The following is a 16,038-nucleotide window of genomic DNA, read 5'->3' as shown; positions in this document are numbered from 1 at the left end:
CTTTTTGAATTTTATTTAACCAATCACAGAACAGCATATCAACACTATTTTTTATTGTAGTATTTGCCTATTTTTCGTCACGTTTCTTCATGAACATGTATAAAATCAAATATAAAATGATTCCATGTGTTAAAAAAGTGTTTTTAAATTCGTTTTTATTGGAAAAACTTTGTCGTCTTGTTCTTTGTCAATAAAGCTTTGATACGGAGTCTACTAAGTAAGCATGACCTTTCAATATAAAACACCCCTCGACAAACTTTATTTACAATTCATTTGAACCGTTACAAAAAGTATCACAAATCCCAATGATATTCCATAAATAAATACATAAATAAAACTACCTAGCAGGTATTTTTTTCTCATTTCTGTCATCACGTTATTGCAACAATATGTTAGCATGACCAGAAACGCTAATTGTTCTTATGACCCCACATTTTGCTTCATAATCTCCAAAAAAAAATACACAGCGAGTAACATATGTTTTTTTGTCTCGTTTAGAGAGTTCAAACAGGTTCAATGGCCAACTCTTTCGAATGAGAAGAGTTGTTGTCCGCCTCGCAGAGGTTTTCCATGGGTTTGATGGCGTCCACGGCGTCCCGAGGGCTCGCCGCCATCATCATCAGCTCGTCGCTGTTGCAGTTCACGGGGGAGCCCATCTCTGACGAATGGGCTCCTGGTGGTTTGTCCGGTGTGGCCTGCAGTGGGCCGGCCGGGAGTGGAAGGTTCATCATGTACATTATGCCGCCCATACGCCTAGACACCTGCAGAAGGGGCGGGGCATCATATTTTTTTTAGCATATCATTTAATTTTGTACTACGACATAGTAGGTATAAGAAAATATTGACCTGTGAGCGTATCTTCAGAGCTGGCCCCAGTTTCAAGCCCAATGTGTCCAGCAAATGTTCTTCGGAGAGCAGCGGCAGGGTTTCTCCATCAATCATGTGGTCTTTAAAAGTCTGCACGATGAAAAATGACAATGTTGAAGCAAAACCGCAAAACAACGCCAAATGGAAGAAGAAAAAAACCCACCTGAGCGTACTCGGAACACGTCGGGATGTTGTTGACAAAGTTGTAAACATCGTTGACGCTCCACTTCCGGATGTCCTCGGCCACCTCGTCGCTGTTTAGGAAGAGATTTGGTGGACCTGCAGAATTGGCATTTTTTAGTCACAAGGGTCAAAATCTAAGTCAAGTCTTTTGGTTGCCGGTCTTTTGGTACTGTTTAATATCTAAGTAGTGTTTGATATCAAAGTACTGTTTGATATCAAAGTACTGTTTGATATCAAAGTACTGTTTGAGATCTAAGTACTGTTTAATATCTAAGTACTGGTTAATATCTAAGTAGTTTAATATCTAAGTACTGTTGAAACCAGCTCTCAAAATTATATTCATGAGAGAGAGTTTATTATCTAAATATCTACTGTTTTCAACACTACTTAGATATTAAACAGTACTTAGATATGAAACAGTACTTAGATATGAAACAGTACTTAGATATTAAACAGTACTTAGACATTAAAAAGTACTTAGACATGAAACAGTACTTAGATATTAAACAGTACTTAGATATTAAACAGTACTTAGATATTAAACAGTACTTAGATATTAAACAGTACTTAGATATCAAACAGTACTTAGATATTAAGCAGTACTTAGATATATGTATATTAAACATTACTTAGATATTAAACAGTACTAAGACATTAAACTCTCTCTTAGATATTAAACTCTCTCTCATGAATATAATTTTGAGAACTGGTTTCAACAGTAAACTCTTGACCGGCGACCAAACGTCCGAGCACCAAAAAGCCATATTCCAACTCACCCGGGGGTAAGAAGCCATTTCCAGAGACGGGGAACATATAAGGCATGCCTCCCGAGGGATACATGAACTTCTCCTGGAAGGGGGCGCACTGGCCGGGAACGTCCTTGTCATTGGCTCCTCCATTACTGGCGTCGGCGCATCGGTCCGGCACCCCGGCCTTGTGCGGGCCCGTCTGGCCGTCCTTGTAGCCCTTCCTGCCACCCCCGTTGGCTTGGGAATCCGTTTTACTCGGGTTGTGTGCCTTGCCGGCGGCGCCCTCCTCCTCCGCCTCTCCCTTGACTTCCACCTCCTTCTCCTCCCCGCCGGACGCCCCACCCGGACTCCGCTCGACGTTCTTGTCCTCGGCCGCGCACTTGACGTGTCCTGCGGGGTGGTCGGCGCTCTTGGGGGCGGCGGGCCGCCTGCCCACCCGTCGACCCCGCTCTCTGTGCAACGTGCTCATGGGGGGGTAGGGGCTGGCCGACATGAGGATGCTGTTGGAGTGAAGGTCGTCCAAAGTGGGGCGGTGGACGAAGACGTCGTGGCCCTCGGGGATGCGTTGGCGGCCTCGGAAGGCCATGGGGTTGGACGGGTAGGACATGGAGTTCTCCATGGCCATTAGACCCTTTTGTTGGGCGCTCTCTAGTTCTTTCTGATGCAAGATGGCGTTCATTTCCAATCTGAAGACAAGAAGAAGGAGTCAGATCTACGGAGATTGGACCCCAAATTGTTCCTTGCCACGTGATTGGCCGAAAAACAGAACTTTCTGAGGACTACTGTATGTACATCTATGTATATGTATGTATACATATATATATACAAAATATTATATTATATATTTCAGCCTTATTTATTTATATTTATTAATGTCTTTATATATTTAAGCCTTATTTACTTATATGTATTACTTTATCAATATATGTATTAATTTATTTACATGTTTATTTATATTCAATAATTTATTTATAAATTTATTTATATATATATATATTTATATTGATCCATGTATTTATATATCTATTTATGTTTATTAATTTATGTATACATGTATTTCTATTTTTTTAATTATATATTTATATCTATTAATTTATTTATATATGTATTAATCTTTATGTATTTATGTATATATTTATTAATTTATTCATATGTATTAATTTATTTATATATTTATTTGTATTATTTTTTATTTATATATTTGTTAATTTATTTATTTATATATTTATTAATTTATTTATTTATATATTTATTAATTTATTTATTTATTTATATTTATTAAAGTATTTATATATTATTCATATTTATTTATCTCCTTATTTTTAGACTTTTAGATTTTCTATTTATTATTTAATTTATTTACTGTGACAATGAAATTTCCCGAATACGGGTTGAATGAAGTAATCTAATCGAATGAAGTACTACCTCGCCATGTTTTGCTTGTGAATGAGCTCTTGTCGCCTGGCAACCGTTTCCATGGGCTCCGATGGGAGGAAGCCGTAGCCAGCTGAGGAGGAGGAGGAGGAGAAACAACATCAAGTTCAACAATGCCCCACCAAACAAGAGTAGATTAAAAAGGGATTGCTTTTTTTTTTTTCACCTGCTCCTGGAAAGCTTCTTCCAGGAAGCACACCAGCGTGTGGCGCTAGTGGAGGTCCCAAATGAGGTCCCATGTGCATCTGCCTCCCATCGGGAGCCACCATCTCAGTCGGAGGGCCCAACTCCCTAAAAGAGGCATCAAAATCACATCATAAATATATCCATGGTAAACTTTCAATCTCATTTTAGCGGTAATCTGGCCCAACCTTTCCATGAATCGCGGTTCGAAGGGTGCCGGAACGCCCTGCAACCTGGGCTGGCCTTGAGCCAGAATCTGGGGTGCCATGGCCATCTGGTTCCTCATGATCATCTCCTGTCTCTGCCGAAGCTCTGCTACAGACACACAAATGGGGTCAGCGGGGTGCCACGAGACCACACCCCCTCACTCGGGTGCTCGGACGTTTGGTCGCCGGTCTTTTGGTCGCCGGTCAAATAGTGACAGAGAGTTTACTGTTGAAGCCAGCTCTCAAAATTATATTCATGAGAGAGAAATTTATATATCTAAGTACTGCTTAACATCTAAGGACTGTTTAATATCTAAGTACTGTTTAATATTTAAGTACTGGTTAATATCTAACTTCTGTTTAATATCTAAGTACTGTTTAATATTTAATTACTGTTTAATATCTAATTACTGTTTAATATCTAAGTACTGTTTAATATCTAAGTACCATCTAATATCTAAGTACTGTTTAATATCTAAGTACTGTTTAATATCTAAGTACTTTTTCATGTATAAGTACTGTTTAATATCTAAGTACTCTTTAATTTCCATGTACTGTTTAATATCTAAGTACTGTTTAATATCTAAGTACTGTTTAATATCCAAGTACATTTGACCAGCGACCAAAAGACCAGTGACCAAATGTCCGGTCACGACTCAGTCGGGTCTTCAGTTCTTACCGTTTGCCGACATTCCGTTGACGAGGCGGTACCAGTGTTTCTCGTCCAAAGCGCCCGGTTCTCCCAGCGCCGTCATCTTCCTCAGCTGTTCCCGGGGGGTCATTACAAGCGACGCTGGCCACCACGGGGATGCTAAACAGGACAAAAAGAAGTTTTACATCCAGGAAAATAAAAAAAATGTGGAAGAAAATGCACCGAACAAAGCTTATTAATGTATGTTTTCATTTAAAAAAAAAAACATCTTGAAGGGATTCAAGCAAATGTCAATACTGCAGTCTTCATATGAACCACTAGGAGGCAGTAGTCAAACATTGAAAATGATGTAAAACATAACAAAACGTTTTGGTAATAATATGTATTGTTATTATATACATACAGAAACTTGTTTTTAATTAATAAAAAGTATTTTATGTAGAAAAACTTTATTAATAAAATGTATACTAATTTTAATATTCATATTTATGAACTGATTTCAATTGTATTACATTATGGGAATGTTATAGTTTGACTTAAAAAAAAACATAACATAAAACGTTTAGGAAATAATATGTATTGTTATTATAAATACAGAAACATTTTTGTAAAGTATTTTATGTAGAAAAACTTTGTTAATCAAGTAAATATTAATTTTAATATTAATATTTATGAACTGATATCAATTGTATGACATCATGGGAATGTTATAGTTATTTAACGTGACTTTAAAAAAAAAGAATGCAAAAATATATTTAAACCAATAAAATAATATGCATAATAAACAAAATACTAGTGCTTAAACTAGTCATTATTTATATATATATTTCATATTATTGAGTCATTCTCCCACGCTGACACTTTCAAACTCAATTCAAAAATAATCCACAGAAGAGAAATCCTGAAAGTTCTCCATTTTTATACTTCTGAATGATGTTCCTTTTTTTCATCTCTACTCCTATCCAGGATATCCGGGAAATTAGCATATTCAAAACGTGTCTAAAACGGGAACATCTTTATCTTTCTATACACTGAAGAAGAGGAAGAGCGTAACTATATCCAGCCCTCTTCGAACCCACCATTTCAGCACTCATCTTCCAACACATTTCACATATTAAGAAGAAATTCATCCCCAATGACAAGACCCGAAAGAGTCATAATCCAATAATCCAACCCCCCAAAAAACGAACCCTCACATTTCTGTTGGGGTTATTCTGGGATACTATTATATATGTTTCTTCAATTTGGGACTGGGGCAAGAGCAGGGGTGGGCAAACTATTGGGCCCGGGGGCCACATTGACTTTAAAAATGTGACAGATGGGCGGGGTCAGCACAAGATACGATAACATATAAAAAAGTGCAACCGTTAACAGTACATATGAAACATAAACAGAAAAAAAGGACTAAAGTATTAACATACTCATCACTCATCATTAAAGTAGAAAGTACAAAGTAAAGTAAGTAAAGGAATGTATTAAGAAATATTAAAATGTCATTTAAAAAAAGATAGAAGGGGCTGTAAAACACCAAAAACAAATAAGAGTGGACAGAACTACAGCCACTACTTCCACGTGTCAGCGCCATCTAGGGGAAAAAAATATTTTGGTCGCAGTTTAATATCTAAGAGAAAGAGTTTAATATCTAAGTACTGTTTAATATATAAGTACTGTTTAATATCTAAGTACTGTTCAATATCTACGTACTCTTTAATATCTAAGTACTGTTTAATATCTAAGTACATTTGACGGGTGACCAAACGTCCAGCGATCAAACGTCCAACGACCAAACGTCCAACGACCAAACGTCCAACAACCAAACGTCCAACAACCAAACATCCGGTCACGATTTTCACAACTATAAGGCGCACCACATTACAAGCCACACCCTCAATGAATGACACAGTTTAATGTTTTTCCCATATATAAAGCACACTGGATTATAAGACGCCCCTGTCTATTCTGAAGCAAATTTAAGACTTTTAAATGCGCCTTATAGTCATTAAAATACAGTAATCAACGCAATACAACCACAATCCACATTTACACTAACATCCACAACCTTCTGACATATTATATTCCCTATAAAAGCATCTTATCTAAGCTCTATAATCCCCCCCCCCTCCAATAGTCCTACGACAGTCTGCCAGCTACATCTGCTGACACCCCACCCAGTCCAATGTCAACCTCCCCCCGCCCACTCCCGCCCCCCCCAACACACTTGTACCAGATCCTTTTAGCTAAGTCGGGCCTATACAGCACTTTAACGGGATGTGTCGGAGGTAATCCGCACGTTTAGCGTTTTACCCCCAGCAAACCTTGCTTGTAAGCATCCTGGACAATACACCCCAAGTGCTAATCCTATTAGCCTCCATTAGCACCCAAGGATGTCCTAAAAACACCTCCAGGATAAATATGGAGGGTGTGTGGGTGGTGGGGGGGTTGAAATCGGTTTATGTGTTGCTATGTGGGGGTCATAATACTTTGGGGTGACTCGTTTTTGGGTTTTTTTAGATTGAGGGGATTGTTATTGATTTTTTTTTTTAGGATGTGATCAATAATTTATGTTTAGTTATTTGACAATGTAACTCACTTCACTTGTTTAATCTTATCGGATTAGGAAAGCGGTTAAATAGTGGAATTGCGGTAATCCGTCGATGTTAGTGTTGTCGGAAAAAGGAGAAAAAAATCAATAAAATACAAAGAAATGAAAATAAAAGGTACTTTCTGGGGGAATTGGATTGAGATTAATGTGTTTTGGAATGATTTTTTTTGGTTGAATTTGTTTTGTTTGTATGCTAATTGGAGTGTGAGGATTTATTTTTTGTAAAAAAGTGAGGTTAATTAGAATTTTTTATTGTTTTTTTTAAAAATGACTTATAGGTGTATTAAAAATTGTTTGTATTTTTTTTTAAATTATTTAATTATTTGGATTCTAGCTCACAGAGTGTGATTAAATTAGAGGGATTTTCTTGGAGTGCTGTTCAAAACATTCAGGGATTATTTACGATGATCTTATTTAGTTCATTATTTGACAAACTAACAGATAATTTACCAGGTAGAAATCCCCATGACTGGTCACTATCACCCTCTTTAAGAAAAATGAAACAAAAGAATCACTAAAAACTCTGATTTTATATAATTAGCATTTAAATCAAATTGTTATTCATCTAATTACATGGATAAATCTTTTTTTTGGTATTTTTTTGGTGTGTTTCTGGCATATTTCGTAAAAAAGTGATCATTTTTAAAGGGTTTAGTTGGTCGTTTTTTGAGGAAGGTGGTATGAATGACGGAATTCACATATAAAGTACTCCTCTACTTACAAAATCAACTTTAATCACGAATTACATCCGATATAATCGTAGACAGAGTCTACTTTTTATATTTTTATAATACATATTTGTATTTTTTATGACTTATTTATGTTTTTATTACTGGAAAAACAGACTTTATAGAGTACCACCACCAATTTTATTATACACAGCTGTGTATGATGACAATAAAGGCTTTTAATATTTTTTTATACAAAGTACTCCTCTACTTACAAAATATTCAACTTACAAAAAATTCTCGAACCAATTAATTTGATCAATTTAATTACATCCGAATAATTGTAGATGGAGTGTACTTTTTATATTTTTATATTATATATTTTTATGACTTATTTATGTTTTTACTAATAAAACACTTTTTTATATTTTTTATATTATATATTTTTATTCTTAAATGACTTATTTATGTTTTTTACTGTAAAAACACACTTTAAATATTTTTATATTATATATTTTTATTTTTAAATTACTTTTTTATGTTTTTTTACTGGAAAAAAACTTTTTAAATAGTTTTATACTATATATTTTTATTTATAAATGACTTAATGTTTTTTTTTTTACTGGAAAACACACTTTTTAGAGTACCACCACCAATTCCATTATACACAACTGACAATAAAGGCTTTTGATATATATTTTTTCATACAAAGTACTCCTCTACTTACGAAATATTCAATTTACAAAAAGTTAAGGAAAAAAATCCATCCAAACAATCATAAACAACATCCCCAACATCCATTGATCCTTTTCTCCCATCCCATAATTAACAATATTATTGTAAAAAGAGAGCATCCTAATGAAAGGTAAGTACTCAGAGTATTTGTACGACAGGCTGCAAGCTAATACTTCAGGGATTAGGTTCCTCGGGATTTACTGTTGCCCGCGTAATCCCATTAGAAGAATGAATTGAAGGGAAAAATTGCTGACGATTTACCTGCCGCTTGGACGAGGTCATATCAGACATTGTCTCGCTCCATTCTTAATCCTCACGACACCCCCCGCGTGCACGCGCGTGCTAGCCTACGTTGCTAAAGCCTGCCATATTCTCAGTTACACACGGACAATTCCATTATACAAAGCTTGTCAGTAATAAGTACTGATTGTACAATTAAAGATCTAAATGGGTAAACATGTTAGCTCAATTTAGCGTTTAATTGTGAAAATCAACTCCTTCCTGTTAGCGTCTTTGAAATGGGAATCTCAAATTTTTGTTACCGTGTTCTCTGGACTATAAGTCGCACTTTTTTTCATAATTTGGCTGGGTTTGTGATTTAGACGGTCAAAAAATGACACATATTTCAATGAATTTTCAAAATTGGAAGACTAAAATCATGTTTTTTCTAATTATTTGGGAGATATTTGTTCATTAAAACGGTTTAAAAGAAGAAATATGTCCCAAATTATTTGGAAAAATATGATTTTAGTGATCCAAATTTGAAAAGACATTGAAATTTGTGTCATTTTTTGACTAAAATCATGTTTTTTCAAATGTTTGGGACATATTTGTTCATTAAAATGGTTTAAATGAAGATATATGTCCGGAATTATTTGAAAAAACATGATTTTAGTCATCTAATTTTGAAAAGACATTGAAATTTTGGTCAGTCTTAATTGCAAGCCCAGCCAAATTATGAAAAAAAAGTACAATTAATAGTCTGGATGTTGTCAAAAAGTTTTCTTTCCCTACAGCAGGTATTTTAAAATTTCCCAATAAGAAATATTGAGCTAGTGTACTTGGTTGAATTGATAATCATTTGCTGATTGGTTAAAAGTGGTCACACGCTTTTAGTTCCTTATAAGGTATGCGCACAGTCATGATCAAAAGTTTTGAGACACTTCCCTATTCACTAAAATGAGAAAGTGTCTCAAAATCTTTGACCAAGAACTGTCATTTTGGTTTGTTGTTGCGTCAAGTGTGAAAAGGTCAAAAACTTCCCAATTTTTTGGAACAAATTATTGAATTGAAAGCATTCGATTATTTTTATTGTTTTTTTTTCTGCAACTACAGAAGTAATTAAGTCATAAACTCATTAATAATTTGTAAAATGAGAAAGAGTCTCAAAATCTTTGACCAAAAAGTGTCATTTTGGTTTGTTGTTGCGTCAAAAGTGTCAAAAAGTGAAACATCTCCCGATAAATAATTAAATTGAAAGCATTATTGTTTTTCTCTACAACCACTTTTCCCAGATTAACTTTCAGCCTCATTTTTAAAAAATCATCTAAAAATTCCAACAAAAAAAATCTCCCAAATTCCACTGACCAAATTCAACAAACCCACATCCCACCCTACCAAAAACCACACAACATCACCCCCAACATCTTTAAAAACACTCACCTTGAAAATCCAGCGAAAATCTTTCAGTTCCTACAACAAAAACAACAATATGTTTCCCAAAAAATCTCCCAAAAATCCCCTTCTAAAATCCTTCCACATCCCCACTGTCAAAACGCCACAGTAGCTTCCCAGGCTAACTGCCTTAACTAAAAAAGAGCTTTTAAATACCGATTGGTTTCATCTCCATTAGCGGGCCTTATCCCCCGACCCGACGTTAAGCCCTCCCTCGTCCTGACATCACGATGATCTCGGCGGTGCGAGCGCCCCGCCGGGCCTGCCGACCGGGTGGTTGCACCTTTGCGAAAAAAAAAAAAAAAAAAACCTCATGTGTAATTACCGAAGCAGTACTGCTCCTTAAGCGTTAAACCTCTTTGGACGTTTACCTCACTAATCCCTTGTTAGCACTTTAGGCCATAGTTAAGACACCTAAATGCTTAGCTACCGTGTTGCAACGGCAAAAACGCTGCTGCCGCCGCCCTCTTTTTTTTGGTCCAAGTGTCGGTGCGTTGACCCAAAAGGCACTTGGTTGTCATTTGGTAGAAATCCCTCTAAATTGGCCGGATCATCGTCTCAGACCTCCTAAGCTGACAGCTTGTGCTCACCGGCCGCTTATTGCAAGGGTGTGAGATTTCAGGCATTTTTTTTTTTTTTGGGAGGGAAACATGGTTGGGGTTTAGTAGGATTTTAACACAAAAAAATATTATTCTTGGCCACATTCCATCTTAAAACAATGCTTAAACAGTGGCCGTGACCGGACGTTTGGTCGCCGGTCAAATGTACTTAGATATTAAACAGTACTTTGATATTGAACAGTACTTAGATATTAAACAGTAATTTGATATTAAAAAGTACTTAGATATGAAACAGTACTTAGATATTAAACGGTACTTGGATATTCAACAATACTTGGATATTAAACAGTACTTATATTTAAAAAGTACTTAGATATTAAACTCTCTCTTAGATATTAAACGGTACTTGGATATTCAACAATACTTGGATATTAAACAGTACTTGGATATTAAACAGTACTTAGATATTAAACAGTACTTAGATATTAAACAGTACTTAGATATTAAACAGTACTTAGATATTAAACACTACTTAGATATTAAACACTACTTAGATATTAAACAGTACTTAGATATTAAACTCTCTCTCATGAATATAATTTTGAGAGCTAGTTTCAACAGTAAACTCTCTGTCGCCAAAAGACCGGCGACCAAACGTCCGAGCAACACGAGTAGCCCGACATACGAGCAATTTGAGATAGAAGTCAAATTTTGGGAAAATATTTATCTTGAGATACGAGACAATTTTTGATATACGAGCATATTCAAAAGAACTTCATGGCCACTGTCTTTTATTTTAGTACTATTAAACACATTTTAGTACTATTAAACACATTTTACTACTATTAAACACATTTTACTACTATTAAACACAATTTAGTACTATTAAACACATTTTAGTACCATTAAACCACTAATTATTTCTTACTTTGTTAATAGATGGCGAATTAGAACAAATAAAAATATTTTCCCAATCCAATATCCTGTTTTGGCTGTTTTTTCAAACGGTTTACGAACCAATTAATTAGTTTTTAGTTCATTCCTATGAGAACCATTCATTTAAATTACAAATAACTCAACATACGAGCTCAATCCCAGTACAAATTCAGCTCATATCTCAAGATACCACCACTATATCTACCCATTCACACAAAAATCCGACATATTTGTTAGTGAATGACAACCTATTACAATATGAGCGACATTTTCCCCGCCAAAAGGCCCAATAAAGGGCTTTGGAATTAAGTATGAGGACTTAAAAACATCTAAAGCAGTCATCTAAGAATCTCTGCGGGTCTTGTAATCTTTTTCTGAGGGATTTCTGTCCATCTTGTTTGTAAAGGGGAAGAAGCATTATAAAGTCACGGTGAGGCGAAGGGATCACCACAGGTTTAACCTCCATGCTATAAATTGACAAAGAAAGAAAATACTCTTTCTGTTTGTCCCTCTTCTAATTACAGTAACAATCTGCCTGCCATCCGGACGTTTTTCACGCCGCCACCTAATCCCGCTCAAGTGGAAGATTTACGTCTCCATCAAATCTTGTTTAGGTCTTGTTGACTTTGAGCTGATTGTTTAGGTTGAATAATCCTAAAATTAAGCTTTCAATCTGAGTGGTGGTGCCATCAAGAACATGTTGTTGTTGTTTTTGTTGTTGTAGTCACCACAACAAAGCAAGAAAACGGTACAAAAGGTTAATTTCTTACACTTAATGAGCTTGTGTGATGATACGCGGTTTGTACCAAAATAGTGGACGAGCTAAAGCTACTTTTACTCATTAAAAACATCATGTTTTGTCTAAATAGTGTCATGTAATCTCTTGTTGTTGTTGTTTTTAAGACCAGGGTTAGCATTTAGCCATGTTAGCATGCTAATTTGAGTCAGTTAAGGTGTTTAGGTGTAAGCCAATGGAAATATTTGGTTGGAACAATGGTATTTTTTTATCTTTATCTTGTTTAAGATACAAATAAAACTGCTGCCCTCTAGAAGGCGCTACAGAGCCATAACAGCCAAGACAAACAGACTCAAGGACAGTTTCTTCCTAAGACCACCAGACTCAACTGAAATTCTGCATCTAGGAGCTAATCAAGACTTATTACTACTACTACCGTATTTTCATGACTATAAGGCGCACCGCATTATAAGGCGCACTCTCAATTAATGACATTTTTTCCATATATAAGGTGCACTGTATTATAAGGCGCACTGTCTATTTTGGAGAAAATTTAAGACTTTTAAGTGCGCCTTATAGTGGTGAAAATACGGTAAATGCTATTGACTTCCAGGTATGAAGTACTCACTACACAGTCACCTCTAGAGCCAGCTATTGTTGATGTTTTGGATTTTTTTGTATAAAATCTTGCAGTGGGGGAGGAGCTATATGATGGAAGATTTTGTAAACTAAGATGGCCTGATCTGCATATTTAACAGTATTGAGTATTCAGTTCAGGCGTTTGTGTTTTTTTAATATCCGACAGTGGTGGTTTTTCCTTTTCTGTTTTTTCCATATATAAGGCGCACTGGATTATAAGGCGCACTGTTTATTTTGGAGAAAATTTAAGACTTTTAAGTGCGCATTATAGTCGTGAAAATACGGTACTTATACTCCATAATCATTCATCATTACTATATATTGATTATCCATGTGTTTGTTTGTATAGCATTCATCCAATTCAGTTCAAAACTGTTGTTTTGTAACATGCCCCGCCCTCTACGTTCCCCATGACTTCAATTTGCTAATAGCGGACTTGAAGTCTGGAATAAAGTGATGACTTTAGGACAATAGCACCATTGAGGACGCAGAAAAACATGGTACAACAAATCTAGCGCCTTCCAACATTGCTGCCCGAACATCTTGGAGGTAAGAACTCAGTCTATATTGGGATTTTTGACAAAAACATCTTATTTTCTCTCCGAGGTTGCCTGGGATTTCTCCGGGTACTCCGGTTTCAACCCACATCCCCAAAACATGCATGTTAAGCTAATTTAGCGCTGTAAATTACCCCTAGCTACGAGGTATTGGTTGTTTATGTTAAGATTGTTGAACATATTTTCAACATATTTATGTTGTTGAACATATTTAATAAGATTAAATATGTTCCTGACTTTTTTTCATCAGAGATTGCCCAGGTTTTCTCCGGGTACTCTAGATTCCTCCTACATCCCCCCCAAAAAACATGCATGCTAGGTTAATTGAGCCGTTTTGACCAAAGAAAAATTGCATTTAAAATATCCGTGAACATTAAAATATGGACTTTATTATTCCAGTTAATTGTCAACATGGCTATTTCTTCTTGTTAGCCAAAGACATGCTATTGAGTGAATGTAATGGATTGTTAGCATCTGGAAACGTAAATACAAAAGCCAAAAATATCTAAAACACGAGGATTAAAGTTGAAGGAATTGATTTGTTTTGTCTTATTGATGTTTCCATTTCTTAACGTTTTCAGGTATAAGAAACAAAGCTCACCATGAAGCTGTTTTTGGCTCTGTTAGCATTGTTTGCGTCGCTTGTCAGGGGTCAAGTCCCTCATTGGGGTCCGTGTCCAGAACCAGATGTCCAAGAAGCCTTCAACCTCAAACAGGTCATTTTACGCTTTAAAAAACTAAGAACTGTTCTTATTGATATACTACACATATTTTGCTGTAATGAGTTGCGGGTTGGAGCAAATTAGTTTCCAATAATTTCAAAAGAACAAACTGTATTTGATTTCATGCTTGTCAACATAACAAAACCGGTCATATTATACATTTTTGCCATATTTTATACATTTTTGGTTCATTTCGTATTGTGTATGCAATATAACCACTTTTGTACATTATTTTTAAGTACATTTCGTTGTAAGAAATGATCTGGTGTCGGCCATTTTGGCTCTAATTCGGGTCACTGGTAGCCCTAGAAATGCTAATATTATCATACTTTAAGCAAAATATACGCCACATATTTCCCTTTCAAACATCCGCCTTTTCACTCTATAAATATAGTGTGTCAGCAAGCAATGTATCCAGACATTTAGTGCATACCTATTAGACACCACGTCCATTTTGGAGAAAATTTTAAACATTTAAGTGCACCCTATGTAAGTAAATATGTTCATTTTCCCTTTTTTGGGATCTTGGAATAAATGTATTGCATATGCCTGAATCCAGAATAAATATAAATGCTGATACGTACTTCTCTTTGCAGTTCATGGGAAGTTGGTTTGAGATTGCCAGACTGCCGACACAATTTGAGAAGGGCCGATGCATCCAGACTAATTTCACCTTTCGGACGGATAAATCCATCCGAGTGGTCAGCTCGGAAGTCCTGTGAGTGCACAAAAAAGGACAATTACCGTATTTTCACAACTATAAGGCGCACCACATTATAAGGCGCACCCTCAATGAATGACATTTTTTTTCATATATAAGGCGGACTGTATTATAAGGCACACTGTCTATTTTGGAGAAAATTTAAGACTTTTAAGTGCGCCTTATAGTGGTGCAAATACGGTATTTGGAATCCATTTCCCCAAAATAAGAATAATAGACCAAAAAATTGACAGGAAAGGCCAACTGAAGAAAATCGAAGGAACTGGCGTCATTGAGGATATGAAGCACCCCGCCAAACTCGGAATAAGCTACTCTTACGGTAAGGTTTCCTTCATTCGTCTTCAGGAGGGTCGCGGGGGTGCCGGAGCCAATGGGAATAAAGCAGGGGATGGCTTTATATAGTTTCCAACCAATCCCAGAGCAAAAGGAGAACAACAACCAATCAAATTTAAGAATATGGACAATTTTAGCAATTAGCATTTAGCTTAGCATGCATGTTCTCATGGGAGAAACCCATAGATACACAGAAAGAACATTCAAACCCCATGGGGAAAGTTTTGGGGGCTTAGGATTGAACCCTTAACCTCAGAACTCTGAAAATGTTGTGTGAATCTGTTTTCAGTGCTACCATTCGCCCCCTACTGGATCGTTTCCACCGACTACGTGAACACGGCCCTGGTGTACTCGTGCACGGACATCCTACGTCTTTTCCACTTTGATTTCGCTTGGATTCTGAGCCGAACGCGTACCTTACCGCGTGCTACCGTCGAAAACGCCATGCAGACGTTTGCCAACAATAACATTGACGTGACGCGCATGATCGACACCAACCAGCAGGGCTGCGACAAAGAGGCCCCGTGGAGTGTTAACCAGTTATAATAACATTCTTGATCATGACGCTCTAAAAACAAGAACACAAATATAAAAGAATGCTATTATACGACTGCTTTGATACAGAAAAAATATACCTTTACATTGCTTACTGACAAGTTATATCTATATAGTGAAAAGGCAGAAATGATTGATATATCATGCTAATAGCATAACAATATTGCTACCTGGCGACCAAGATGATCCGGATTAGAGCCAAAATGGCCGAAATTAGATCTGTTTTACAAAAAAATATTTAAAAAAGTATTTAAAAGTTTTTATATGGCGTACACAATTTGAAAGGATCCAAAAATGTATTAAATATGGGAAAAACTGTCAAAATA

At 36.0% G+C, this 16,038-nt stretch overlaps 2 protein-coding genes across 2 annotated transcripts; one reads left to right on the top strand and one right to left on the bottom strand.

Moving 5' to 3' along the window:
* Positions 1-363: 363 nt before the first annotated feature.
* Positions 364-10,217, bottom strand: samd7 (sterile alpha motif domain containing 7). The gene is made up of 9 exons (XM_077724638.1): positions 9,942-10,217; positions 4,302-4,433; positions 3,605-3,731; positions 3,400-3,524; positions 3,225-3,306; positions 1,827-2,485; positions 1,031-1,146; positions 847-957; positions 364-761 (listed from the first exon to the last, which is right to left on the bottom strand). Exons 2-9 carry the CDS (start codon positions 4,402-4,404, stop codon positions 504-506), a joined length of 1,581 nt encoding a protein of 526 aa, XP_077580764.1. The 5' UTR covers positions 4,405-4,433; positions 9,942-10,217; the 3' UTR covers positions 364-503.
* Positions 10,218-13,281: 3,064 nt separating this feature from the next.
* Positions 13,282-15,942, top strand: LOC144201841 (apolipoprotein D-like). The gene is made up of 5 exons (XM_077724636.1): positions 13,282-13,373; positions 13,963-14,097; positions 14,700-14,821; positions 15,058-15,143; positions 15,447-15,942. Exons 2-5 carry the CDS (start codon positions 13,984-13,986, stop codon positions 15,701-15,703), a joined length of 579 nt encoding a protein of 192 aa, XP_077580762.1. The 5' UTR covers positions 13,282-13,373; positions 13,963-13,983; the 3' UTR covers positions 15,704-15,942.
* The last annotated feature ends 96 nt before the right edge of the window (positions 15,943-16,038 follow it).

This window comes from Stigmatopora nigra, chromosome 9 (genome assembly GCF_051989575.1).
Source record: "Stigmatopora nigra isolate UIUO_SnigA chromosome 9, RoL_Snig_1.1, whole genome shotgun sequence".
Classification (NCBI taxonomy): Eukaryota; Metazoa; Chordata; class Actinopteri; order Syngnathiformes; family Syngnathidae; genus Stigmatopora; species Stigmatopora nigra.
Note: the sequence above shows the minus strand (reverse complement) of the source record. Positions and strands in the feature narration are given on the sequence as shown.

Coding starts and splice junctions, on each gene's coding strand:
- LOC144201841 (XM_077724636.1), top strand. CDS start 13,984: ATGAAGCTGTTTTTGGCTCTGTTAGCATTGTTTGCGTCGCTTGTCAGG. Junction 14,098..14,699: donor AAGCCTTCAACCTCAAACAG/GTCATTTTACGC, acceptor TTCTCTTTGCAG/TTCATGGGAAGTTGGTTTGA. Junction 14,822..15,057: donor GTGGTCAGCTCGGAAGTCCT/GTGAGTGCACAA, acceptor AAAAATTGACAG/GAAAGGCCAACTGAAGAAAA.
- samd7 (XM_077724638.1), bottom strand. CDS start 4,404: ATGACCCCCCGGGAACAGCTGAGGAAGATGACGGCGCTGGGAGAACCG. Junction 3,525..3,604: donor GAACCGCGATTCATGGAAAG/GTTGGGCCAGAT, acceptor TGCCTCTTTTAG/GGAGTTGGGCCCTCCGACTG. Junction 762..846: donor CTCTGAAGATACGCTCACAG/GTCAATATTTTC, acceptor CCCCTTCTGCAG/GTGTCTAGGCGTATGGGCGG.